Here is a 27,114-nt window from a genome sequence, read left to right on the forward strand (position 1 = left end):
CAAAGGAGTCTTGGGTTCCCAAAGGGTTAAAAAAAAAAAAAAGAAAAGAAAACCCACTTAATCCAGGGAGAGACATGACATTTTTTTTTTCTCTCTCCCCGAAATAAATGTCAAGAATGGGTTATTCTAATTCTGGGATAGAGCCAGACGTGGGCATCTGGAATGATTTCCGTGAATTAAAAAAAACCAAGCCAAACCAAACCAAACCAAACCACCCCAATCGCCACCATTTTCTCCAGGTAATTTTCCATCCCTGCCCCCACAGTCAAAGAGACATAGGGAAAAAAAAGTACTTCTTCCATCCTCCTGGCTGTTTAAGAAAGAGGAAGGCGCGGGCCAATGAGCGGCGCGCGGGAGGTCGGGGCGCGGCGGGGGTGCCGCGGGGACCGCAGCCCCCCAAACTTTGGCAAGTTGCGGGCGGCGGCGCAGCGCGGGGCGCGGCCGCGGGAGGAGCCGCCCCTCGACGCCCGCCGCCCCCTCCCGGTCCGGGCCGGGCCCAGCACCGGCTGGGCTCAAAGTTTGCGGCCGCCCCTGCGCCGCGCGCCCGATGGCGGGTGATATACTGCGGCGGCGGCAGGGTGAGGACAGCCATATTTGCCGGCGCGGCCCGAGCCGGCGACAACAAAAAAGTGCGCGGGCTCCCGGCAGGCGCTCGGACGGGTGCGGGGACGTGGGGGCCGCCCGGCCCGGGCCTCGGCCTTGGCCTCGCCGCCGCCGCTGCGCTCGCGGCCTGGCCCGGCTCTGCCTGGCGCGCCCGCCGCCCGCGGGGATGTCGTACAAGCCGAACTTGACCGCGCACATGCCCGCCGCCGCCCTCAACGCCGGTGAGTGAGCGCGGGCCGCGCGCGCCGCGCCGCAAGTGCCGCCAAGTTGGGGGCTCGCGCTCCCGGCCGCGGCCGGGGCTCCGGGAGTCGCGCGGTGCCTCGGGCGGCGAGCTAGCCGAGGATGGCGGTGGCGGTGGCGGGGGAGGTGTCCCGGGCCGGGGCAGCGCGGACGCCGCCGCCGCCGCCGCCTCAGCCGCGCGCCGCCTCAGCCGCGCTGCCAAAGTTCGCGGTGCGCCTGGAGCTCGGCGGGGCAGCGGACCGGGCCCGGGTGTGAGCGGCGGAGCGGCCGCGGATGGCGGGGAAGCGAGGGCGCGGGCGGCCGGGCGAGGAAGGCTTTTTCCCCAGCATCCCCCCTTTTTTTCCCCTTCCCTTCTCTTAGGCTTTTTGGGCGGCTCGGCGAGGGCCCCTGCCGGCGGAGGCGGGCGGCGCAGGGAGCGAGGCGCGGGGCTCCGAGGGTCGGTCGGCGGAGCGGGACAGGCCGGAGCCGGGCCGCGTGCGGGGCGGCGCGAGGGGGCCGGGCCGCCGGGAGCCGAGAGGGAGACCGACCCGGGTCCCTGGCGGCGGCGGGCGGGTGGACAGGGGTGGGGGCCTGGGTACGAGAGCGACTCCCGGTTTTCTTCACCCGGCCCTCGGGAGGCCCCTTGGAAGAAGTTGTAGTGCCCGGGCCTCGTGGGCCCTGCGGGCGGCGTGCTGAGGCTCGCCGGTCCCAGGGGTCCCCATCTCAGATCTCCCACGTGGGTACGTGCCCGGAGGGCCTCGCCACGCGAGCCAAGGGGACCTAGTCTCCCTTCCCCTCCGGGCCTGGGCGCCTCCGGGAAACTCTCGCAAAGTTCCTAGGCAGCTTTGGGCTGTGGCTAGGGGCTAGCCCCGCACCCCGAGGGAACCCGGTATAGGGTTGTGAAACTGACTCTCAGAGGTGACCGGCTTTGTGTCCAATTCCAGTACCCCCTCCTCCCAGACATTTGGCTGTGAACACTCCCACTACCCCAAACAGATGCGAAGTAGTGGGGACCAGGATGGATAAGGTCTTCGGGGGGAGGGGAGTTGGAGTCGAAGTTGGTTATGGTCGCTGTGTGTTAAAAATTCCACCTATGTTGGCACTTCCAAGTTGGAGGTCTTGTGTCCAAATGTTGATCCCAGAACTCCAGAAACCCTCAAAGGGACCTGGAAAAGCTCTGGACGTGTGTTTAAACTTCTCTGCTCTTTGGGGTTTGGAAAAGGTTGAGATTTAGGGTGTCAGCTTGGGAGAGTTGAAACGCTAGCACGTGGGCACAGAGATCCCCCTTAGTCCCCCCAAGAACCTGCAGCCACTGTATCATTTCAAATGGTTTCACCCCCATTTGGGTGACAGGATTTGTCGTCAGGATTTTTGCCTCCCAGTCTTCTTGGTCAGTGTTTAGGATGGAAGGGCAGTAGGTTGCGTTGCCAGCCTGAGGGAGACTAGTTTCCCGTGGGTCTCACACTGGGACATTTTGGGGTGTGGGTCACAGTGGCAGGCCGCCCCTGGGACTCTGAAGCCCAGTTCTGGGCTTGCTAGCATCTGTATTCAACTATAGTTCTTTCTCCTGTGGGGAATGCCAGAATGCGTGCCGGGTCTCCAGGTGTCCGGCATTTTGGTGGGGGTCCGCCCGCTTGCCGGTATTACTTTGCAGAAAGCCCTTCTCTCCCCTGCCATCTGCATCCAAGATGGACTCTCACAGTGGCTCCTCCGCCTTCCCTGTCATCATCTCTCACGCCCTCCAGGCCTGCCTCCTGCTCACTGAGTTGCCAAGCTGCGGCCTGGCCGGCAGTGGCAGTGGCGGAGTTAGACAAAGCCCCCGCCTTCCCCGCCCGAGAGCCCCCCCCAGGGCGCCCCAAGTGGCGGGAAGGCCGCCAGCTCCCCAGGCCCAGGCCGCTCTTTGTCTGGCGTGGGGGCGGGGAGCTGAGCCTGGCCCCAGGAGCTTCCTGGCCTCTGCCAAGCCCTCTCAGCTCTCTGCACACTGCGCTCATTGTCTGAGATGCTCCACACCGGCTGAGCTGACGTGGAACCGCCTCCCTGGCCTCTTTCAGCCCAGGTGCCGGTGTCTTCCAGAAGGAGAGGGCATGAGTGGCGGAGGAGCACCCTTCTACCCCGACTCCCCAGGGGGGCAGACACCTTCCTATTAATGAATACGGTGCTGGCTTTGACACAAAGTCAGGTTCATCTCCACTTCTCCAGAGTGATACCAGGCTTGAGGTCCTCTGCCAGTATGGGGGTACTTCTCATTCCTTCTTTACCCTCAGCCCCTTAAGGGCATTCCCAACGTCATTAATCCTTCTACTGGGGAGCATGGCCTCAAACAAGTGGAGAAACTGAGCCCCGGAAGAGCCTTGACAGGTCCCACAGCCAGTAGTGGCACTGCTGGGACAGACGCCCAAGTCCAGGAGAAAAGATGTGACAGGGAGGTGAGAATGAGTGTAAAGCTGGGGGAGGTGGCCAGTGCACTTTCTACATGGTGCTGGAATCATCTGAAGGCTTCACGGGCTCTGTCATGGCACACCACCCCTTCGCATTTAGCCCCGAGCCTCTTTGAGCCCGGAAAGGGCTTGACAGCCTGTAATGGGAAGGATTCGAATGCACCTGCAGGCCTGTAAGGAGCCGTCTCTGCTGGGGTGGCAGTTGGGGTTTGCACAGTGTGGGAGAAGCTAGGGCTGCTCCAGTTGGGTGGCAGGTCCTTAGTATGCTCTGCTCAGGAGCCACATTCATAGGCGGTGCCTAGACGTGGGTCCACTATACCTTCCAGTGCTGTTTCCATCCACTCTCGGGCAGAGTTGCCAGCCTGGTGCTTAGCCACTTCTGTGCAGCGTGGCTCACCCTGTAGCCAGGCCCTGGGATTCACAGCTCCTCCCAGCTCCAGCAAGCCCAGCTCCTGAACTTACTTCCTCCTGCCCCTCCCCTCGCCCACACCAAGTGAGCAGCTGGTGACTTGGCCGGCCTGGTACCAGCTGTCCATCCCTGGGGCCAAGTCCACAGAGCCGCTGTGTGCGTGAGAGACAGTGTGGCTCTGGGGGCGGTGGTCAGGCAGCTGCCGAGGAAGACTAGGTAAATTCTCCATGGTTACTGCTGTTTGTAATTCGAAGGACATCCTCTACCCGCCTAATGGCCACTTGGTTGCCATTATGGGTCTGCATGCTGCAGCCAGGGGCCTCGTTGCATATCTAGGAGATGACATTCTGTGCTGGGCTCTGGGCCCTGGCTTTGTTCTGACTGCTGCACCTGGATGGTGTCCTCAAGTGCTACGGTCCATCCCTGGGGTCTTAAGCCCCTCTTTTTGGAGTGCAGAGCTGCTGCGCACTCGGGTGTGTGTGTGTGTGTGTGTGTGTGTGTGTTTGTGTGTGTGTGTGTGTGTGTGTGTGTGTGTTGGATAGACAGTCAGGAGTTCTGTCTGTCTTGGAGGGGGTGAGGAGCCCAGAGGGGTTGAGGGCTTGTCCAAGGCACAGAGGCTATCCTCCAGAGCCTCGCTTCCTGTGCAGCACCCCTGTCACATAGGGTTCTGTGCCTTTGTGCCTTTGTGGGTTTTCCTTGATGAGTTTTTCCAGCAGAGGTGGGTGCATAGCAGCACAGAGGTGGCTCTGTGTAAGAAATTCTAGCCCAGGTTAGACCAGCCTTGGTCGTTGCCCGTCACAGATGTAGCTTTGGTTCTCAGTGAGTAGGAGCTGGGATAGGGTCAGCGAGAGTTAGGCTGGACACAGTTCTCAGTTCCAGTTCTGGTAGTGGTCTCTCGGAGTTCTGTGGGTGGGCTGGGGTGGCCTGTCTTTGAAGTACTAGTGCGTGTGGAATGGCTGCTCTCTCTGCCCTGTTTACATTCATCTAGATTAGTGTCTGGGCCATGTCCCTTAGAGCTTGAGCTGAGGTCTCTGTGCTGTAAAACAAAAGTTCACAGGTGGCCTGGGTAGGGGCGTGTGTGTGTGTGTGTGTGTGTGTGTGTGTGTGTGTGTGTGTGTGTGTGGTGATTTGTTGTACCCTTAGTGACCTCTAACTTCTCCCTCTTCCTTGCTGCAGGGAGTGTCCATTCACCGTCTACTAGCATGGCGACCTCCTCCCAGTATCGCCAGCTGCTGAGTGACTATGGGCCTCCATCGCTAGGCTACACCCAGGTATGCTATTGTGGGTGACGGGAGGACCACGTGGGCAGCTGGAACACCAAGGGTATAAAGACCACTGCTGCTAGGGGGGCATTGAGGGACAAAGGTTCTCCTGCGTTTCCTTAGCCGTGGCTGAGGCTTGCCTCCTATTCTTCCCTTGAAGGGTTACAAGGCAGGGCAGCTGGGACTGCTTCAGGGGTTCATGAGGGTGTGGGGATATAGGAGAGGGCCAGCGACCACCAAGCTGCTTGTGTCATCGGGTCTGTGTCTCTGTGGTTGCTCTGCTTGTTTCTTGGGCAATTAAGCTCCAAACCGAGAAATTGGGGACAGTGTATTTGTGACTGGTGATTATGAGTGTGGTCCCAAGTCAGTTGCTTGGTTTATTTCTGGTTCTCTCCTTTATGAGACTATGACCCTCTTAGGGACCCAGATCTCTTATTAGTCCATTTTTCTTGACACACCCCCCCCCCCAGGTCATGGTCAGGAGGCACCTGTACCTTTGGGTGGGATCTGCAGGGGGCATGCTATACCTGGAAAGGTTTCTTGCAACCCTGGTTGCCAACAGGAAGATTCTATGAGCCAAACCCCAGCCAGTGTTCTGGGGTTGCCATGGAGGTCTCTCCCTGGCTAAAGAGGCTGTGCACAACCTCCAGCCATGCCCCGACAGCCTATCCTATCCCAGGAGGAGAAGGAGGCCCGGGCCCGGGAGCGGGATAGACTGAAGAAGCGAAGGCGGCGGGAGGATGGGCTGAGGCGTAGCTTGGAGCGGCAGCGCAATGCCCTGGCCATGCGGCGCCGGCGCTGGGAGAAGCGAGAGGCCAGGAGGCGGATGTGCCAGGAGGCTGAGCTCCAAGGCCTGGCCTGTAGGCCTGGTGGCGAGGCTTGGGAGTGGAGGCAACAGAGGCGAGAGGAGCAGGCCAAGGCCCTGGACAGGGAGCTGGCCACCATGGTCCAGCTGCGGCAGGAGGAGGAGAGGCTGGACCCAGGGCCCTCCATGATCTGGGTGCTTGCTTGGGCCATAGCCTGGAGATAAAGGCTGGGGAGGATCCTTAGTGACTGCTGAGGCCCTGCAGGGGTGACTTCATCTACATTCATTGTGGACACTTACCCCCAGGAAGCACCCCCTCTTTGTCTCGTGGATCTAGGTGCTTCCTGTGACCTGTCACTTTGACAGTCAGATCTTTATTCCTGTGTGGATGGTAAAGTGGTTTTTCTTGATGGAGTCTGGCATGGGGACCTTTTACCGTACTCTGCAGTTGTACCTATGGGAAGAACATGCTTCAGTTGGGACAGCCCTGGGAGCCTAAGTCTAGGTCACCTTTCCTCTACCCATGGGTGGCACCATGGTGGGTCAGTCTTTCCTTATTCTTGTCTTCTGATCCTAGGGAACTGGAAATAGCCAGGTGCCTCAGAGTAAATATGCAGAGCTGCTGGCCATCATTGAAGAGTTGGGGAAAGAGATCAGACCCACGTATGCAGGGAGCAAGAGCGCCATGGAGAGGCTAAAACGAGGTAAGTGAGGCTAGTGGCTGAGTGCTGCCTATCACTGTTGAGGATTTTCTGAAGCCAAGCATCCTGGTAAGACACATGTAGTCTTGGGTATTTGGGAGGCTGAAGCAGGAGGATGCCTTGAGCCCAGGCAGTAGAGGGGTTTAAGCACCAGGTGGTCAGGGGAAGGTCACTTGATCCATGGGTTGATACTTCAGAAATGTGTGCTATTGCAGTTGCTATGGCAACTATAGATTCAGTAGGTGGTCATGGTGGGGGATGGGGCTCATGGGGTTTCTGAGAAGGGCATGGGAGTGAGCCCTCCCCACTCCTGTACCTCACCAGAGAGGCTCTACTGGCTTAATAGAATTCTTGGTATCCCTAAGCTGTCCCCCTGTCTGTGCTCCTGTGGGATCACTGTATAGGCCCCATAGCAGCTATGACTGCAGAGGCTATTGGGTGGTCTTGGGTTCAGGGTTCCTTGGTGTCTGTACTGCCCACTGCTGTCCTGTTTTTTTTTTTTTTTTTTTTTTTATGAGCTGAGGACCTGAACAGGGCCTTGCGCTTGCTAGGGCAAGCGCTCTACCACTGAGCTAAATCCCCAACCCCTGTCCTACCTTTAGTGCAGCCTGTCCTTTGATCTGGGTAGGGGAGCATCTTGAGATTTTTTATATATATATATATTTTTTCTAATTATGGTAAGATATATGTGACATACAACTAAACATGTTTTTTTTTTTTTTTTTTTGTTCTTTTTTTCGGAGCTGGGGACCGAACCCAGGGCCTTGCGCTTCCTAGGCAAGCGCTCTACCACTGAGCTAAATCCCCAACCCCTTTTATTTTCTTTTTTTTTTTTTTTTTTTTTTTTTTTTGGTTCTTTTTTTTTTTATTTTTTTGTAGCTGGGGACCGAACCAAGGGCCTTGTGCTTCCTAGGCAAGCGCTCTACCACTGAGCTAAATCCCCAACCCCACAACTAAAACATGTTAAGAACTGAAGTTCAAGCGCCAAAGGCCCTGGGTTCGGTCCCCAGCTCTGAAAAAAAAAAAGAACCAAAAAAAAAAAAAAAAAAAAAGAACTGAAGTTCATTCATATGATTATATAACCACTATTTGTATCCAGAACTTTTATCTTACAAAGTTGAAACTCTGTTCATTAAATCAAACTGCCCCCACCCCCTTGGGATGCTTGAGAGACTGAAAAGGGAGGATGATGTTACAGAAAGCAAGGGATCCAGGGTATGAGGTGTGGGGGCGCTGAGCAGCGTGCGGCCTCCTGACAAAGCTGCCGAGGGGCGAGGAGTTCTGTTTCAGAAGTTGTCACGGGAGCCCTGGAGGGCTCTAGGCTCACTCATGACCAGGAGGGACTTGGTTGATCAAGACATCACGGAATGAAGTTGGTGGAGAATGGCGATGTCCTGGATCCTGGGCCCCTGATCAGTGGCAGAAGTCAGATTCCCAGCCATGGCCAGGCGAGCTGAACGGACAGGCTGTAGCTGAGAGCTGGTCTTTTTGTGGGTCCTCTGTGAAGAAAGTGACTGAAGCTAGGCTGGGGTGCAAATGGGGACAGGACTGGAAATGGCAACTGGCAGAAAGAGATGGTATCCCTGGTGGCATCGCCACTGCTGCTTCCACGGCAAAAAGAAGTCAGAGAGTTCTGGGAACCGCAGGATTGGTTCCACAGGTAGACATTCTTGGGAAGGTGCTAACCTGACATCTTAGGCAAATTTCCAGCCACCCCAAAAGCCAGTGGATTAATTATAATGGATGTACCAAATAGCCATGCAGGGTACATTCTGGGGGAGCTGCTGACCCTTCAAGAATGAGGAAGCGTTCATGTCACTCCAGCCAACCGCTGAGCCCATACAATCACATGTCACACTAGTGTGAAAAAATTGAGACTGTCCTCAAACTCAGAGCTCCTGGTTCTGCCTTGAGTACGTGGATGCAGTGTGAGCCCTGTGCCTGGGCATTGCACTGTATCTTTTAAAGCGGGGGTAACTGTTGCTGACTTGAACTTCTTAGGTTCAGATGATCTTCCTCCATCACAGCCTCCTGACCAGCCCGGCCTTGGTTGTAGACCCTCCATTCCCCTCCAGAACTGGGACTTCATGGCTGGGGCAGCCCTTCTTCCTGCTCTGTGAATGGACTGATGCCAGTCTCTGCTTCTTTTGCAGGCATCATTCATGCCCGAAGCCTGGTTCGGGAGTGCTTGGCTGAAACGGAACGGAACGCCAGGTCCTAGCCCCTGGCCAGTCTGCAGGCCCATCTCACTACCCCATGGAGATGAGAGGCTTTGTTCAAGATGGCAGTAATTTTTCTACCACAGTCATTAAGCTCTGAACCCACACTCAAAAGATTGGGAAGACATTTTGCAGTAACTGACGATGTGCATTTTAAGTAGTTAGGAATGACCCAGCTCTTTTTTCTTTTCAAGCATTTGAAAGATGTTTGTCAAGCCACTTCACAGCAAGCTATTGTTTGTCCCCAAATACCAGTGTCCCCTTTAACCTCCCTTTGGATATATTTTCCATTTGCATCACCCCAGTTGACTTCCTTTCCATGAGCTCACCTGCCTCTGAGGAGTTGAGTGCAGACCACAGCACGTTTGCTTAGTAGCTGGCCTGCCTGTGTACAGTGTAGACCCTGCTTCACGGAGCTTCTCTGCTTAAGCGTTTGCATGACTGAGTGCTTTGAAGTCAATCTTTAAAATGCACAGGTTATAAATACAGAAGAAAGAGCAATCCACCCAACCTACCAAGCACCCTGCAAATGTCCGTCCTGAGACTAGATCTCAGTTCCGTGTTTACTGTGAGCCGATCACAACATCTGGAAGAAAACGACTGAAACGTTGCATCTTTGTATTTATTACTTGATGTAATAAAGCTTATTTTCATTAACACTTTGTGTTAAGCTGTGTGGGATCCTTGGGGCCTTAGTGCTTGCTTTTCTTAAGGGGAGGACAGACAGAGTCTTGCTAATTATAGTGACTCTGGCTTTGAACTCACAATCTCTGTCTTGGTTTCCCAAGTGCCATGGTCACCACTGGAGCTCCTGAGGGAGGGCCTGGACATCATGTCTGCTAAGGGATTTCCTCTGACCCAGAGGCACCTTACATGGTGATACACTAGCACAGCTGGTTTTGAGGTGTGCTTAAATCTCAAGGATGACACAACCCACATTGTGGGTTTAAGTGTGGTGTTTGCCACAGCAGCTGCATGACTGGTTTGGTGAACTGCTGCCATCACAGGTAGGTGGTACTCCAAGGATCTCCGTTCGCTGGGTAGCATGGCTTACTCCTGAAACTTGGGAGGCAGAGGCAGGAGGATCACATCCTTGGTGCCACACCAGGACTACGTAGTGAGGCACTGCATTTAAAAAATGAGTACTTAACTTTTTTTTTTGTTTTGTTTAAGATTTACTTTTTTTTTGGTTCTTTTTTTCGGAGCTGGGGACCGAACCCAGGGCCTTGCGCTTCCTAGGCAAGCGCTCTACCACTGAGCTAAATCCCCAACCCCAAGATTTACTTATTTATCCCCCTCCGTCCCCCAGAGCTGGGGACTGAACCCAGGGCCTTGCGCTTGCTAGTGAAGCGCTCTAACACTGAGTTAAATCCCCAACCCCAAGATTTACTTATTATATGTAAGTACACTGTAGCTGTCTTCAGACACCAGAAGAGGGCATCGGATCTCATTACAGATGGTTGTGAGCCACTATGTAGTTGCTGGGATTTGAACTCAGGACCTCTGGGAGAACAGTCAGTGCTCTTAACCACTGAGCCATCTCTCCAGCCCATGAGTACTTTTCTTTTTCGGCTTTTTTTTTTTCGGAGCTGAGGACCGAACCCAGGGCCTTGAGCTTGCTAGGCAAGCGCTCTACCACTGAGCTAAATCCCCAACCCCATGAGTACTTTTCTTAATGTGATATGCCCTGGTTCCCTGCCTCCCAAGGCATATGCTGCCTGTGGAGTTCTAACAAAGCTATTAACTGGCTTAAACAAACAAAACGCCATCTGTAGCTTTGTGAGGTGGTAGTCAGTGATCCTTGAAATTGGCGAGGCAGAGACAGGAAGATCTCTGGGCTAGCTGGGCTATGTGACATCTCCAAAACCAAAAGGACTCAGGTCCAGTGAGTAATGATGGAGACATTAGTGAGGCTCTGGGGCCTCATCTCAGAAATTGGCTTGCCCGGAACAGGGAAGGCCGACCTTTTGACACACGTGACAAGTTCTACTTGCATTTCTGTTGCTGTGATAAAGAACCATGGAAGAAATCAACTCGGGAGAGAAAGTTTTATTTAGCTTACAGTTTTAAGTTATAGCTCATTTTGGGGAAGTCAAGGCAGGAACTCAAGCTAGACATGATCACATTCACAGTCAAAAAACAGAATATAAAAGCATCGTTGCTTGTTCTTCGCTAGTGCTCATTGGTCAGGATTCCTGCTTAGGGAACGATGCTGCACACAGTGGCTGCCTTCCTACTTCAGACAGCGCCCACAGACATACCTGCAAGGTAACCTAGGTAGGGCCTCATCCAGACCCTTCCCTGCTGACTGCAGGTTGTCTGTGTGACTGTGACTGTTAGAGCTGGTAAACACAGCCGGTAACTTTACCATTCCACTGTCACTTTCCCTTTACCAGAAACTTAAGTATAAGCTGGAGTTGAGAGATAATCAGTCAATGCTATTGTTTGACTCAACTTGTCATAAAAGGGGGCTTCTCTAATATCAGCACTTTTAAACATTGTCACTTATTTTTGTGTTTGATGAGTGTAGGCACATGGTCACAGTGATGTCAGTGGACAGCTTGGTAGAGTCAGTTCTGACCTTTTACCCGTAGGTGGATTTCGAGGATCAGAACCCAGGTCAGGCTTTGTGAGAAGGAAGGCCTCTGGCCACTGAATCACTTTGTCAGCCCTATTTCCCACTTTCTTAGAATGACACTGTACTACTAGGTCAGAGGTGCATGCAGTCCTAACATTTGGGATGATCGGGATTCCCTACAAACGAAACCAGACTGAGTTATAGTAGACTTTGTCTAAAAGAAAAACAAACAATACCAGACAAGTTGCATAAGCCTGTATAATCCTAGAATATGGGAGGGAAACAGGAAGATCAGAAATTCAAGATTATCCTTGACTCCATAACAAGCTCAAGGCCAGCCTGGGGCACATGAGATTCTGTCTCAAAAACAAAGAAGTGTAAAAGGGGATATTTTTGTAACCACTGCCAAAATCAAGAACTGTCAGCTGTCTATCAAACAGTGGCAACCCAAACTGGCCACTGCTCTTTTTTTTTTTTTTCCCCCTCGGGGCTGGGGACTGAACCCAGGGCCTTGCGCTTCCTAGGCAAGCGCTCAACCACTGAGCCAAATCCCCAACCCCAACTGGCCACTGCTCTTAATGTGTCCTTTCGTGTCCCACACAGCATTCTTTACATTTATCTTCATGTGTGTTCATATGTGTACACGGCACAGTACACGTAGGGGTCAGAGGACAGACAACTTTGGGTCAGGCTTGACAGCAAGCACCTGATGGTTTTATTCTTGGAAGTGTGTATTACTATTTGCTGTTGTCTACCAATTTAAAAAAAGTGATGGTTGGAGGCTGGAGAGATGGCTCAGTGGTTAAGAGCACTGATTGCTCTTCCAGAGGTCCCGAGTTCAATTCCCAGCAACCACATGGTGGCTCACACCATCTGTAATTGGATCTGATGCCCTCTTCTGCCATGCCGGTGTATATACAGATAAAAACTTCATTACGTCCATTAGCATGATATTTATTTTTAAAAGGTTCTTAAGGGGCTGGGGATTTAGCTCAGTGGTAGGCGCTTACCTAGGAAGCGCAAGGCCCTGGGTTGGTCCCCCACTCAAAAAAAAAAAAAAAAAAAAAAAAAAAAGGTTCTTAAAATTATTTATGTTGTCTATGTGAGTGTATGTTGTCCTGTGGAGCCCAAAAGGTGACACTGGATCTCTTAGAGCTGCAAATACAGGAAGTAGATTGTGAGCAACCCTGTGTAAGTACTGGGAACTGAACCTGCGTCTTCTGCAAGAGCGGCAAGCTCTCTTAACTGCTAAACCAACCAACCCTGTGGCTCCCACCTTTTTCAGAGTCTCACCGAGTAGGGAAGGCTGCCACAGAACCAGCTATGTAGATGAGGTTGTTCGGAACCTTGCAGCAATCCTCCTGTCTTAGCTCTCCCAAGTGCTCAGATGGCAGGTGTACACCACCATGCCAAGCTCCAGAATGCTCTCTCTAGAGGTTTCCATGCTGTAGCCAGGCAATGTCACCATTATTCCCGGAAGTCTCTTGGTATGCCATCAGCTTCAGCCTTTTTCTCGGTGATGTTTTGACTTGCTTCCCATAGTTCTTTCAATAACTTCTTCTTTTCTAGAGTCTCCTTTGCTCTTTTCTTCTTCTCTCGCTTTCTCCTCTCACCCTCAAGCTTCTCTTTGTGAATAGGGCTGTTTTCACCATTGTAGAAAACATCCACTTTCTCCTGGAGGATTTTCCGAGCCATCTTTCTGTTTTGATCCACAGATCGTGTTTGGTGGCACTGTAAGAATTAATGGGCAGGAATGTAAAAATCATGGGTGTCAGGAGATGGACAGGAACCCCTAGTCCCTCAATCCGCCCTTTCCTGTCTCACAGGCACCGGTAGGAGCCCCTGTGAGTCAGCAACAGAAGACCAGAGCCTCTCTGCACATGACTTATGGTCTCAGCAGCACACACGAGTTGTACTGTGGGACTCCCACTTGAATAATTATGAATGTGGTTTTTTGGGCCAGGTGTGAAGGGAGAGACAGTGGACCTCTGAGTTTGAGGGCAGCCAGGTTTACATAGCAATACCCTGTCTTTAAAAAAAAATTAAAAGATTTTACATTTAGAAGCAACAATAGCATAAAACATTAGTATATTTCATTAAGTATGAGTGGTTGTTTAGCTCGCATGTATGTCTGTGTAACATGTTCCTGCTTCAGGCCCATGGAGGCCAGAAGAAGTCGGATCCCCTGGGACTGAAACTGCAGCCAGTCGTAAGCCCTGGGAATCAAACCTAGGGCCTCTGGAAGAGCAGCCAGTGCTTTTAACCACAGCCATCTCTCCAGCCCCAACAATACCCTTCAAACCAGCCTTTCTCAAGTAAATACGGAAACACTGGCTAGAGTCTAGCTTGTCCAGGAGCAACTGCAAAATTCACATGCCATTCACAAGTGGACCCATCGGACAGCCTGGGACACACCTTTACTGGCAGCTTCCCACAACAGAGTGAAACTGATGGTGTTGAGGGCCTGGCAAAGCTGAGGGGCAAAGGAAACGCTGTGGCACGGGGGAGAGAATGCCAAAGGAAACAGAAGCTAGTGGCAGGGTCAACAAAATTAGCTTTGGGAATTTTGTTATGAATGACTTTCTCGAGGAGGAAAAGAGCAACTGAGGATTTGAACTCCTGCCTTGGCTTGAGAAGCTGGCCAGAGGCAGGCTTTTGTCGGAGCAAGTCCTTGTTTGCCTCAGGCAAGATCACATGCTTACAGGACTCAGTAGTCTAGAATGGCTTGGAACTCGTTTGCCCCTAGTGGAGTGTCCGTTGTTGGGTTGGCTGTCCCTGGAAAAGTCTGTCCCTGGCCTTGTGCTCCCTCAAAGGCTGCATGTGCTGCTCGGCTGGCTAGCATCTCTGTTGGCCTGGCTTGTATTTCAGAGGCAGTGGGGTCAGGGCTAAACATCATCTGGCCACGTCCTACATGTGCATTTGGCTGGGAGCTGGTGCCTCCCTTGACCAGAGACCGCCTTTAAGGAAGAGTTACACTGCCAGCAGCGCAGAGCACTTTGCCATCTGAGTCTGTGTGCTTTGCCCCCACAGAAGAGCGTGTGCTATAGAGCAGGGAAGGGGGTTATGGAGGACATAGCCCATCAGCTGGGGACTGAGACAGTTAGCCAGCAGCAGGGTTCATTAGTCCCATGCTGGAGGCCAGGGGTGGCTTTGAGAGTAGCAGCCTACAAGGAGATCTGCCTTAGCCACAGCTTCATTTCTGGTGGCACAAAGAGCTAAATTTAGGAACAGCAGCAAAGCCCTGGTTCCCCCATACTCCAGCACCAGGCTCCTGAGGCCGGCAGGAGGCTTGTCTACAGAGCTCAGGGCTTAGGTACATCTGAGTATCCTGGGTTGGCAGCGTGCCAGTGCCAGGATGGGCGTGCCCCTTGGCTGAAACCTACTGTGGCCGCAGACCTGGACTCCTCATCTACTTGGCACTTCCCACCCCATCTCTACCTTGACTACAATGCCGGAGGGTACGTGTTTGAGCACTACACAGTTGCTGGTTTTGTTGGTGGCCTGGCCCCCTGGACCATGTCCTTTTACGAACTGTTCTTCGAGCTCGCTCTCATTCAGGGGAAGCAGAGCAGGATAGTCCTTCCTGCCTGCCACCTGCACAGCAGCGGCAGCCATTCCTGGGAAGAGCAGTGCTGGCTTCTCCCGAAGCCTTAGCCCCCAGTTGCCAGAGCATATCCTGATCAATGGTGCAGGGAGACGGAGCGAAGCCCAGGTGCTCATGGAAGACGTGGCTTGGTGTGGCAGGACCTGGGTGGACAAAGAATTGACATCGTCTTTTTACTTAGCTCTCGAGGTGACACCCTGGTTTCAAACTCGGGTTTTTATACAACCCAGGGATGTCCTGCATTCTCAGGGCCCACAGCACCCGGTATTCCCAGGTGCTCAGCGTCCAGGATCAGATGAGGACTGGGCACCTTCAGGGTGGCATGGCCTTTGATCACACGGTTTCTTTTAAAACACCAAAAATACTTTCAGCGCACGGAGAGGTGCTAGCTCCTCAGGAACGAGGTGTGGAGTGTGTCACTTAGAGGAGCGGGGCTGTGGTCTGATAAAGACATATCAAAGAGCACATGGAGTTAGAATTGGGACCCCAGTCAAGGACGATATTTAAATGTGAACCTGAATTTGTGCAAGGATGTCATTTCGAGTCTGCTTTACAGCCCAGTTAAAAGCCCGACACAAGAAACGTCACCATCCATCAGTTTCCCTACTGCTGTGCCGTAAGGCCGCAGTTGCACGGGTTTGAATGGGAACATCTGTTTTCTGGGATGCACTGCCAACAATGAGGTCCAACCGATCTTCATGTTACCAAGTCAGGCAGTTTCTGCTAAGGCGCCCGTTAGGCTGGAACACAACGGATGTGAGTGGTGTCAAGATGAAGGAGCCGGACTTGTGTGCTGGCCAGAGCTGTTCAGGACCCTGTCGAGACAGAGCTGCACGTGCGACCCATTCTTAGCAAGCTACACTCCTAGGTTCAGGTTTCATTGTTTTTACACAATGAAAGACTTAAATAACTACCCGAGGTTATAAGACCCTGTCTAAAAAGCTAAAAGGTTTAACCAATGATTAAAGATACAGCATAGCCAGCCAGGACTACACAGAGCAATACTGAAAACAAAAGCCCAGCCGAACGAAAATAGACAGCATAACGTTGAGATCACTGAGCTGACAAATGAACTGGACAGGGAATGGTGACTACCAGGACATGGCCAATCACAGAGGCCTTTGAGGTTTTCAAGGGGTCAAAGGTAAAATAGTTCTCCTTGTGAAAGGGTAAGTTACAAGCCAGGTCCAATCCATCAACTGGAAAATTGGTGAATCTGCTTTTACCCAGTCAGCTGACGTAGGATAGACAAGATCAGAGAGGAAGTATTCTGGGGATAGCCTCTGCTAATGACCTCTGGGGCTCAGGACTACATCTTAGTGAAGTGTTCAGCAGCCAGGCAATCTCAGAGACAGCTTCCCTGTGGACCGTCCTCTGCTGAGGCGTGTGCAGGCACCAAGCATGGGCTGCCACTTCCACCCTGCGCCGAAGGTTCTCGACAGCAGCCAAAACCTGGTGACGTAGGTTCCTGGCCTTAGTCTGCTACACAGGGAGGGGCTGGCTCCTAAGATGACTAGAGCTCCAGGACGGAACTCCCCAGGTTTGCTTTCAGCTTGCCTATACCCCCAACCCACGGTCATCCACTGACCGAGAACTGTGATGTCCACCCTGGTGAGAGCTGGGGAGCACCCTTGAAGACACAATGGTAGCTAGAGGTCCTTTCTGGTGCTTTCTCATTTTTGCTTTCTTAAATGTCTGCCTGCCTGCCTGCCTGTCATCAGGGTGTCTATTATGAAGCTTGGCTGTCCTGTAACTCCCTCTATTAACAGACTGGCCTCAAGCCTCTAGACAGCAGTCTGCTTCCACTCCTGAGTGCTGGGATTAAAGGCAATTTTCTAAATTTTCCGTATGTAGTGTTTTGCCCTCGTCTATTCTATGTATGTGTATTATATGTCTACCTGGTGCCTACAGAGGCCAAAAGAGGGTGTTGGATCCCTTGATACTGGAGTGACAGACAATTGTGGGCCACCATATGTGTGTTGGGAACTGATCCCAGGTCTGTAAGAGCAGAAAATACTCTTAACAATTGAGTCCATCTCTCTAGTCTCTGAGTCCTGCTTTTTTTTCAGTTCTGAGATAGAGTCTGAGGCCGGACTTCACGTCCTCATCATCCTGTGTTCACCTCCTGAGTCCACGCCTTGCTCCTCCTTACTTCCTTGCTGCCTCCCTCCCTTTCCCCTTCATTCCCCATCCCCCTTTATCTTGACGCAGATTTTCATTATGCATTATGAGTCCCTGGCTGGCCCGCAACTCTTCTGCAGACCTAGGATTAAAGGTGTAAGTCACAGTGCCCCACTTTCCTCAAGCTTTAAGTGCAAGCTTCTGAGGAGCCAGAAGAGTTGGCGCTGGGTGTCTTTAGAACCCTCTTTTGAAGGGAATTGGATATGATGAACTGTAACACAGGCTCTTTAAGCCTTATGCTACTGCCCTCTTCAGTTCTGTGACTGACAGTATGTCTAAACCTTTGGCTTCTTTTTGTTACAGTCAACGTGTCCTGCCTGCACTGATATGTGGTTTTTGAGACAGTAACGTAAAGTGTTCCTGTGGAGGGGCGTGTTATCAAAATCCAGAGCAACGAAAAGCCATGATGTAATTTAAGCCCTCAGGAGTCAGAAGCAGGTGGACTCTGAGTTTGGGGCCAATCTGGTTCTATGACAGCCAAGGCTACAACCTTGTCTTGAAAAATAAAAAACAAAAACAAACAAACAAAAACAAACCAAACCAAACCCAAACCAATTCCCCCCCCAGAAACCCCCCCCCCAAAAAAAACAAACCCCGAAACAACTGTTTTTATTGGGGAGGAGGCTGGAGAGGAGAGATGGCTCTATTAGGAGTGCATGTTGCTGCTACAAAGGACATGAGTTCAGTTCCCAGTACCCACACTGGGGCTGCTCCTTAGAATTCAAGTTCCAGAAAATCTGGTGGGCTCTTCTGGCCTCTGATGGCACTGTACACACATATGCGCGCGTACACACAGACACACACACACACACACACACACACACACACACACACACACACACACACAATGGGTGTGAAGTAAAAATGTAAGTGATAAACAAGCTGTGTTGGTCCCATGCCTGTAATCCAGACCTTGGGAGTAGAGGCAGAAGGATCTGGCGTTTAAGGCCAGCCTGGGACTCATAATATTCTGCCTGTAAACAACATCGAAGAAGGGCAAAATGGCTCAGTGGATAAAGATGCTTGTCACCAAAAGTAATGACCTGAGTTCAATCCCCAACTCACAAGATGGACGGGAAGCAGCTCCTAGTACTTGTACTCTGATCTAGTGTGTGTCATTGCATGCACCTCTTCCCCAACAAAACAATAAGGTGGAATAAAAACAAAACCCCAAATACACAAGGACGAAAATGTGACGAACCCAGACTATGGTCAGTGACAGAGCTCAGTTAATGTCCCAAATGGCCCTTTTCCTATTTCTGCTTTCAATGTACAGAACGAAATCCTTTGTGTGACAGAAAGCTTCACGTCCACGGACTGACCATGGAATATGAGCCTAGGGTCTCTTCGGGTTTCTCTTCCGCCCGTTAGTGAACTAACCAAGCAGAGGACAGCAGTGATATAGAGCACTGTGACAAAGACAGGAAGCAAGTCTGGAACAGGCCAGACTCCAGACAAAGGACAGCAGGCAGAGTGCTTTCATCAGCAGCTGTCACAGCCACTGCCTCAGTCTCTGCCCTTCTGTCCTGGCTCAGAGCTGACAGACACCCTGGAAGCTCTGCCACCCAACTGAGTTCAAGAAGGTCCCCAGTGCTCAGTGACTGGCTGCTTTGTTCAATGGTTAATTCCAGCAGCCAATCAGACAATGCTAGACACTTCGAGCATCTCCTGGCGCTTTGGATCTACTCCAGTGACTGCTAAAAATGACAAACACACCCATGGCTCTGCTTCCCCACAGCCCAGAGAATACAGACTGGATTCCAGGCTTTGAGATACCACATCGAAACCTGAAGTCTTTGGGGACAATAAAAGCAGCTCAAATTATAGCTCACTGTAACATTAAAAAAAAAGACACACACAAAAGAAAAAATGACAAAAAGGACAAAAAGAAGCGCTAGTAAGGGGAGACCAGCAGCTGGCAACTCTGCTCTAATTCCTTCCTGTGAGTGTGGGCTTAAATTTAGGGCTGGCTCTGCACCCGGACTTCCCTGGCCCTCTTTTCCTTTGATCATGGCTTCAGCTATTCATGAGCTAGTGAAGTCTGGGTTGATAAGTCTCTCCGTCCCAACTCAGTCAAGTGTGGAGAGAATAGATCTACTAGACCTTCCAAAAGAGAACATGAATTCGTCTGGTGAAAAAATTAAAGAACGACTAAGCAGGGAGCATAGGCCTCAAGGAGCACAAATAGTTTGCACGATAGCTTCGATAGCCCAGGCTGTACCACAGAGATAGGTCCCAGATTTCTCACAGTGCTCTTGTCAGGATCTGGAACTTGCAGTTGACTTATGCCTTGTGTCACCAATTCTGGCTCACAAACATTCCTTCCTGCAACTTCCTGAATCAAGCCAAACCCGGGAGGATACAGCTGATGGGATCCCCCTCAACTCTGAAGCAAGGCCTAGGACAGAACAATCCCAGGCTGGACTGAGACAGAAGAGGCCAGGCTGTGCTTTCAACAGTCCTAATCCTGTGGATGGGGGCCCAGGATCATTCTTTTTTTTAAAGATTTATTTATTTACTATATATAAGTACACTGTAGTTGTCTTCAGACACACCAGAAGAGGGCATCAGATCTCACTACAGATAGTGGTGAGCCACCTTGTGGTTGCTGGGATTTGAACTCAGGACCTCTGGGAGAGCAGTCGGAGCTCTTAACCACTGAGCCATCTCTCCAGCCCCAGAGGATCATTCTTACATCCCCGAGAAACACAGTTGGCTGGGAGTGTGTGTATGGTGGCACAGACCTTTAATCCTAGCACTCAAGAAGCAGAGGTAGGAAGATCTGAGTTCGAGGCCAACTTGGTCTACAGAGGGAGTTCCTGGATGGTCAGGCCTACAAAATCTTGTCTAAACAGCCCCCCCCCCCCCAAAAAAGCTGGCTGGGCGCTTGCTCAGTAGAATACTTGCTTGCTCAGCCTGGCCTTGAGTTTTATTTCCCAGCACTGCACTACGTAAGTAAAATGCAGATGATTACAGCCAACAACAGGACTAGTGATGTGGCTCAGCATGTCAGGGGGCTTGCCACCAAGTCTGACCACCTCTGTTCAGTTCCTGGAACCCACATGATAGGAAGAACCGATTCTTATGAGCCGTGTTCTCCTTCTCCCTCTCTCTTTCCACTCATATACACACTCATGTAATTAAAACAACCCATAAAGGATATTTTTGTTTATCTGAAGACAAGGTGGTCCTGAATTCTGCACTTCCTGTGTTAGACTCTTGAGTGCTAGGATTACTGCCACTACTCCTCCATCCAGCAAGGTAATTTGAGCTTAATTTCACTTTAGGAAAGCCCATGGGTGGGTTTCAATCTCTAGAACAGCTGCTTATTTAAACAATCACTACTTTGGTGTTTCTTTAGAAAGGTAAGGGGGCTGGGGATTTAGCTCAGCGGTAGAGCCCTTACCTAGGAAGCGCAAGGCCCTGGGTTCGGTCCCCAGCTCCGAAAAAAAGAACCAAAAAAAAAAAAAAAAAAGAAAGGTAAGGTACTGAGTATAGTTTTCCCTAGCCACAACCTTCATGGTGTATCAGCCTTGCAGAAACTTCATTAAAACGTAACACAGAGAACTCATATGGGGAGAACTCCATGGGGCACTGAGGAGAGATGCTCTCGGCAGTCTGCCTGCTCCTCAGTGAGCACACAGCACACCTGGGAGTCTTATTAATCTGAGACTTGCCCCTTGGGCAGGCAGGGAGTCAGACTCACTTTGTAGCCTGGGCTGGCCTCGCATTCAAAGAATTCTATCTGCCTCTGCCTCCTGAGTGCTGGTATTTAAAGATGTATGCCACCATGCCCAGCAGACTTTGATTTTTCTAACTAGCTCCCAGGTAGGGACGTTATTGTTAGTTCAGAGACCACACTTAGAGCACAAACATTGCCTTCCCTGTGACACTGAGGATGGCAAGACCCTTTGGTGAGAGGCTTGGGATCACGATGGCAGTGATGGAGAAGAGACAGAGGAGGAGATGAAGGAGTGGGATGGGAAGGCAAGGAGGTCCTGTAGATAAGAGAATGGACTGAATACAGATCTGCGCTATTGACAGTGACATGGCAACAAGGAAACTGAGAATCCCGATCATCCGAAGAAAGAATGCCAAAGGCCACCTGCTCAGGAACAGTGCTCCGGCGGAAGTATTCTGTTAGGCACATGTGAGACTCTCCATGTTGTTGCAGAGAGGGATTGGGGTGTGGGCTCAGTGAGCAGTGTTTGTCCAGCATGCACGAGGCTCTAGTTCTGTCTCCAGCAGAGCATAAACCAGGCATGGTGGTACATGCTTATAATAACTACACTAGAGAGGTGGAGGCAGGAGGATCATAAGTTTAGTTCTGTAGCAAGCTCAAGGCCAGCCTGGGATATACAGTCATGTTTTGATCTGGGGAAGAAAGGCAAAGGAGACTGGGTCTGGTCTGAACTTACTAGACTTGCTGCTACCTGGGTCAAGAGACAACTAATGAAATACATGAAGGGACCAGTAGCTCGTGCACACAATACCAATATCCTATCCATCTTTTATAGTAGAAAATTTCAATGCACTGAGAATTACGCCTGTCCTATTTGTGGCATCTCACAGGAAGCTTCTAATTTATCAACCAACACTATGAGACTGCAACGGGAACATTAAGAAAGCAGAACTCACAACATAACCTTTTATTTTAAAATGCTTAAAGCCGATGCACCATTAATGAGGTTTAGTACTCAAATGTCTTCACGAAATCTTCAGATGGAGGCAGGAGAATTTCAAGTTGGAGGTTAGCTTGTGCCACACAGACCCAACTCCTTAAAACAAAAAGCCAACCCCAAAAATAATATAAAGAAAATAAAAGGATGCAAATTTAATGCCATAATTTCATGAGAAAAACACATTTAGGTTCCTCTGGGCAATTCAAGCACTACATCCTAAAGGGAATTTCTTCCAGAGGTGGACTTCAGAGGGGCCATCAAATGAGACGGGAAGTAAACTGTGGCCAGCACTCAGCTTGTTGTGGAAGATCATTAGTTGTTTTTTTTTTTTTTTTTTTTTTAAAGGGTTTATTTATTTTATGAGTACACTGTAGCTGACTTCAGACACACCAGAAGAGGGCATCGGATCCCATTACAGATGGTTGTGAGCCACCATGTGGTTGCTGGGAATTGAACTCAGGACCTCTGGAAGAGCAGTCAGTGCTCTTAACCACTGAGCCATCTCTCTATCTCTCCAGCCCGGTTTTTGTTTTTTTTTAAAGCCAGGGTATCACATAGCTTAAGACAGCTTCAGACTCACTACAGAGCTTCAGATAGTCCTACTGAGTGGGAGCACAGGCCAGCTGTTCTCGACGTTTTTATTTGAGTCAGGGTCTCTTTATGAAACCCTGGCTGGCCTGGAACTTGCTATGTAGACAGGCCAGGCTGGCCTCCAATGTGCAAAGACCACCTGCTTCTGATCCTGAGGTGCAGAGACCACCTGCTTTTGTATCGTGAGTGCTGGGATTAAAGGTGTGCACCAGCATGCCTGACTTTTGTTTTTTTCCCCCGAAGACAGGGTTTTTCTGTATAGCCTTGACTGTCTGGGAACTCACTCTGTAGATCAGGCTCGTCTTGAACTCAGAGATCTGTCGGCCTCCTGAGCACTGGGACTAAAGGCATGCACCACCATACCCTGGCCATGTTTGATTTTTTTTTTTAAACTAAATTTATCTTTTTCCCCAGCGTGTTTCATAATACCTCCAATCTGTTCTTCCTCTCTATTTCTTTAAAAAACTGTTAGCTTGCTTTGCTTAACTTTCTTAGAGTCTTCCTCTCCCTACTTTATTGCAGAAAGGCTATACTGCGAACGGAATAGACTTTTCTTTTCCCTTTCCATTTGCCTTTGTGGGTGTGTGAATATGCGCGCACAGACGGCCAAGTTCTATGCTGGGAATCCTCCTCCATTGCTCTCCACCTTATTCACTGAGTCAGGATCTCAATCAAAGCCAGAGCTCTCTGACATGGTTACCCTCTCTAGGGCAGCTTGCTCTGGGGACTCCTGTCTCTGTCTTACAAGCTGGTCACCAAGCTCACTGGGCATTTGTAGGTGAGTTCTGGTCCTCACACTTGAGCAGCAAGTGCTTCAACCACAGAGCCACTCTCTGGCCAACCATTTTCTTATTTTAAGACAGTCTTCCTGTGTAACCTAGGCTAGCCTTAATCCCTCCATCCTGTTGCTCCAGCATCCCAAACTATGGGATTACAGGCCTGTGCTACCATGAAGGATGAGTGTGACTCTGCAGTACTCATGCGCAGAGCTGTGATCTCCTTTTCAACCATGGGCACATCTCCTTTGTGTCAGATGAAGACCACACCGTGTAGGATGAGGACACTGCCAAGTATATCAGCACAGATATAAAACTTTTAGTGCGTGTTAGAAGGTGGCGCGCCAGGCCCTGAACTGCATAACTGAGGAGTCTTTGGCTCACAAACCACGTAAGCTCTGACCTGATGGCATAAGCCCAGCCTGCAAACAACTACTTTCAGGGCTTTTGAAAGCTGAAGCTGAAAAGGCATCTATAAGAGTGACCTGCAGATTATTTTTGCTTGGTTTGGTCCAATTTAAGAAGTACCTGTGTTTGCCCGGAAACCGGGAAAGGGAATAACACTCGAAATGTACATAAGAAATACTCAAGTTAATAAAAAAAAAAAAAAAAAAAGAAGAAGTACCTGGGGGGTTGGGGATTTAGCTCAGTGAAAAAAAAAAAAAAAAAAAAGCGCAAGGCCCTGGGTTCGGTCCCCAGCTCCGAAAAAAAGAAAAAAAAAAAAAAAAAAAGTACCTGGAAACCACGAAAATGCCAGAGAGGTGCTATCTGCTCAGATCATAATTCTGGTCTATGAAATCAGGTGCCAAGGAGATCATTATGATGCCAAAATTACAGCTTGTCTTTTCAGTAAGTTCACACTGACAGACTGAGGTGTCTTGATCAAGCCAAGTTCTGGTTAAACATAACTAACTTCAGGAAGTATGAACTAGAGAAGAACTCATAAAAAGCAGAAAGTTCAAATACAGGGTGAGAAATGTAGCCTCACAGCAGAGTAACTGCTTAGCTGTGGGTCTTTGGCACCACAAAACGAAACAAAAACCAAAGAAAAACCTGGTCATTTCCCATGCCTACTAGTAAGCTACAGACTTAGTGTTATGGCTTGTTATTTTCCGAAGTGAAGGGTGCCCCCTCCCCAGGCAAACTTTGCGGTAAAAAATAAAATACAAAGTAACAAACACTATGAAGCAAGTTACACCTTCCTGTTTCCACAAGAGGGAGAGCTAATCCCAGCACTGGAGTGGGAGGATTGACAGTAGTTCTAAACTAACCAACAATTGAGACCTTATCAAAAGAAACATTTACCTGTGTCAGTTAACAAAACGGTCTAATACAGTGCTAGCTCCTGGACATCTGACTCAGCACATGAACAGATTAAAAAGAATTCTCTAAAAGTGATCTAAAAAGAATATCCTGAAGCTGTCTGTGGTGCTGCACGCTGGTCAGCCATCTCAGCATTGTAGATAGAGATAGGGAGGTCAAGGGTTCAAGGCTAGCCTTGGTTATATACTGAGTTTCAGGTTTGCTTGCGATATAAGGGAGGCCCTCTCTCAGAAACCAGCCCAACCTCAATAAAAAGGCTGCTACTCAAAAATCATACTGTGGAAAGAAGAAGCCAAAACCCTCCAAAATTTACAAAGCATTTCTGGTTCTGTGGCCATGCCTTCTGTATAGTTAGGACCTAGTAGTAGCTGCCTTTGGATTTCCTATTGACCTGGAGGAAGAACACACCTTTCTTTGACTGGAGTTGTCTGAGGAATTCACAGGTTTCACTTATTTGAATGCAAGATTTTAGTGTCTCTAACTTAATTATAGTCCAATAGATTTAAGGCTAGGTTAGTTATTAAAATAATAGATTAGGTCTATTAGAGTTGAGATTTAAGGACCAACTGAAATATGTGATATTTTGAAATATGAGGTCATTAAAAACATTTGTGCGTTTAAAAAAAGAACTGATTTTGGTTTGGTGTGTGGTCATTATGTTAATGCGTGGGTGAATCAGAGGCTTTATTTAGATCTAGGGTAGGCCTCTCTCCGAGTTTGGGATCGCTACTTAGTACTACTGAGTGCCAGCACTTGGGGGACAGAAGCGAGAGGATCGTAGTGAGTTAAAGTCATCCTGGTCTACATAACGAATTCCAGGGCAGCCAAGGCTATACAGTGAGACCCTCTAAAGTAGTAATATCATTAGCCTTAAGTGGTGGGTATTTTAAGGAGAGGACGAGGGGTTGGGGATTTAGCTCAGCGGTAGGCGCTTGCCTAGGAAGCGCAAGGCCCTGGGTTGGTCCCCAGCTCCGAAAAAAAAAAAAAAAAAAAAAAAAAAAAAAAAAGGAGAGGACGAGATGGGACGTTTCTTTTGTGGTTTGCCATTTAAAGGGCAAAAAGCTCTCCTGCACCTGTGCGCACTTACATGCCAGTGCCCAAGCACTTGTTTTGGTCAGGATACTATGTGCTGTCCCTGCCCTAGTGCTGCACTTGCTGCGAGACGAGTTCCACTGAATAAGATGAGTATCGACCCATTTCTCCTTGGGCCTCTGTGGAACTATCTTGTCCAGAGCAGCGAACTCTTCTCCTCTCCCCGCGCCAAGTCCTTGGAGAGACACACGGCCAATCTCCTTATATTTCGGGTAAAGTGAGTCCAGACAGCTTAGGTCAGGGGTCAGGCTGGAAAAGACCTCATGTAAGTTAGGTGACGGAAGTCGGAAGTAGGTCTAGAGTTCCAGCTTCAATGTCTCACTCCAGAGCCTCTGACAGTAAGTAGTAACCAGCCCTAGTCCAAGCCTGGCTTTGCAGACGCTTACCTGTTTCTGCACCAGCCCCCGGCCGGAAGCATTCAGCGAGAAAATAAACCACGGTGGACCGAGAAGTCTGAGTTTTCCAGGTCTGCGCATGCGTCATATCCCTCCCACGGCTTCCCCTGCCTACTAGAGGCTCATTCTCACTAACTGCGCACGCGAGAAACCGCGGCGTCTTTCCCGCAGTTTCTAGAGAACCAATCAGCAGAGGTCTTGGCCTCAAGCCCCACCCTCCCACGCCTCCGGCGTCGCCTTGCCCTCTTTGGCGCGAGCTGCGGGTCAGGGAACTAGGGAAGGCGCGCGCGCTGCGTTCGCCGGCTCGGCCCTCTTCCGGGCAGCCAATCGTGGGTGAGACGCCGGGCGCGCGCACGCTCCTTGGAATTTAACGGTCGCGTGAGGCCAATCTCCCGGTACGGACATAGGCAGAGGCGAGGAGGCCAGGTAAGCGGTCGTGGCTTGTGGGGAGCTGCGTGCCGCGAGGGCTGAGGGCTGAGTCCTAAACGACTCCATCCGAGAGGACCCCCTGGGTGCGTTGACAGGCTAGGGTGAAGGTTGTTGGCTACCGCAGAGCTAGCCGGTGCCGCTGGCGAGTGCAGCTCTGCGGGTGCATGCGCCTTTTCTAGACTCGTGCCCTTGAGTGACATCAGCGAGGCCCAATCAGATTGCTGCCTTTGCAAAGGGCGTGAATGTCCTAAACCCCCACCCCCACTCCCAGTGGTACTCGGACTCCCTTTGGAAATCTCAGTGGTCGTGAGTGATTCTCCATCATCCTATGATCTCTCGCTTGGACCAGTATTCGCTAGCATCTGGCTTCAACAACTGAAGCCATCTCATGCGGGTTCCTTTCAGCCTCTCCGCAAAGAGGAAGCACAGTGAACTTTAAAATTGTTAGCGCAACTCCATCACTTTCTGCCTCCAGCTCCAATGGGTTGTAGGGTGAGGGACAGAAGCATCTTTTATTTTTTTTCCTGGCAATTATATTTATATAATTTAATGCCTGTTTCTATATTTCTTCTCTGTCAAGTTTATCTTGGATTCCCCTTTTCTTTTTTTCCTGGAGTTTCTAGTGGTGTTTATCTGACTCTCTTGCATCCGGATTACTTCAGCGGAGGTGGGGTTGGGGAGAAGAGATGGGACTGTAGATCCACTTCTTTGGAGGACTTGTGGTCATTTGAATCCAGGTATTTTCGTTGCCAGTTGGAATAGGCAGCCTCTGGCTTTTTCAATACCCCGTTTGTCATTGGTGATAGA

General features: G+C 50.5%; 3 protein-coding genes across 6 annotated transcripts in view; 2 read left to right on the top strand and 1 right to left on the bottom strand.

Moving 5' to 3' along the window:
• The first annotated feature begins 378 nt into the window (after positions 1-378).
• Cdk2ap1 (cyclin dependent kinase 2 associated protein 1) lies at positions 379-9,315 on the top strand. 2 transcript variants are annotated; one of them, XM_032886792.1, is made up of 4 exons: positions 379-824; positions 4,846-4,940; positions 6,314-6,440; positions 8,591-9,315. In XM_032886792.1, the coding sequence occupies exons 1-4, from the start codon at positions 548-550 to the stop codon at positions 8,656-8,658; spliced, it is 567 nt and encodes a 188-aa protein (XP_032742683.1). In that variant the 5' UTR covers positions 379-547; the 3' UTR covers positions 8,659-9,315. The 2 variants fall into 2 exon arrangements, with proteins under 2 accessions (XP_032742683.1, XP_032742684.1); XM_032886793.1 differs by lacking the exon at positions 379-824 and adding an exon at positions 2,781-3,248.
• A 2,989-nt stretch (positions 9,316-12,304) lies between these two features.
• Positions 12,305-26,144, bottom strand: C16H12orf65 (chromosome 16 C12orf65 homolog). The gene is made up of 3 exons (XM_032886468.1): positions 25,870-26,144; positions 14,673-14,981; positions 12,305-12,965 (listed from the first exon to the last, which is right to left on the bottom strand). The coding sequence occupies exons 1-3, from the start codon at positions 25,957-25,959 to the stop codon at positions 12,702-12,704; spliced, it is 663 nt and encodes a 220-aa protein (XP_032742359.1). The 5' UTR covers positions 25,960-26,144; the 3' UTR covers positions 12,305-12,701.
• Positions 26,145-26,173: 29 nt separating this feature from the next.
• Positions 26,174-27,114, top strand: part of Mphosph9 (M-phase phosphoprotein 9) — a 64,977-nt gene continuing 64,036 nt past the window's right edge. Inside the window, exon 1 of one of the 3 annotated variants that reach the window (XM_032886467.1) lies at positions 26,174-26,304. The gene's annotated coding sequence lies outside the window, so the exon portion shown is untranslated. The remainder of the gene's footprint in view (positions 26,305-27,114) is intronic. The other 2 variants (XM_032886464.1, XM_032886465.1) reach the window with 2 other exon arrangements.

Source organism: Rattus rattus, chromosome 16 (genome assembly GCF_011064425.1).
Source record: "Rattus rattus isolate New Zealand chromosome 16, Rrattus_CSIRO_v1, whole genome shotgun sequence".
Classification (NCBI taxonomy): Eukaryota; Metazoa; Chordata; class Mammalia; order Rodentia; family Muridae; genus Rattus; species Rattus rattus.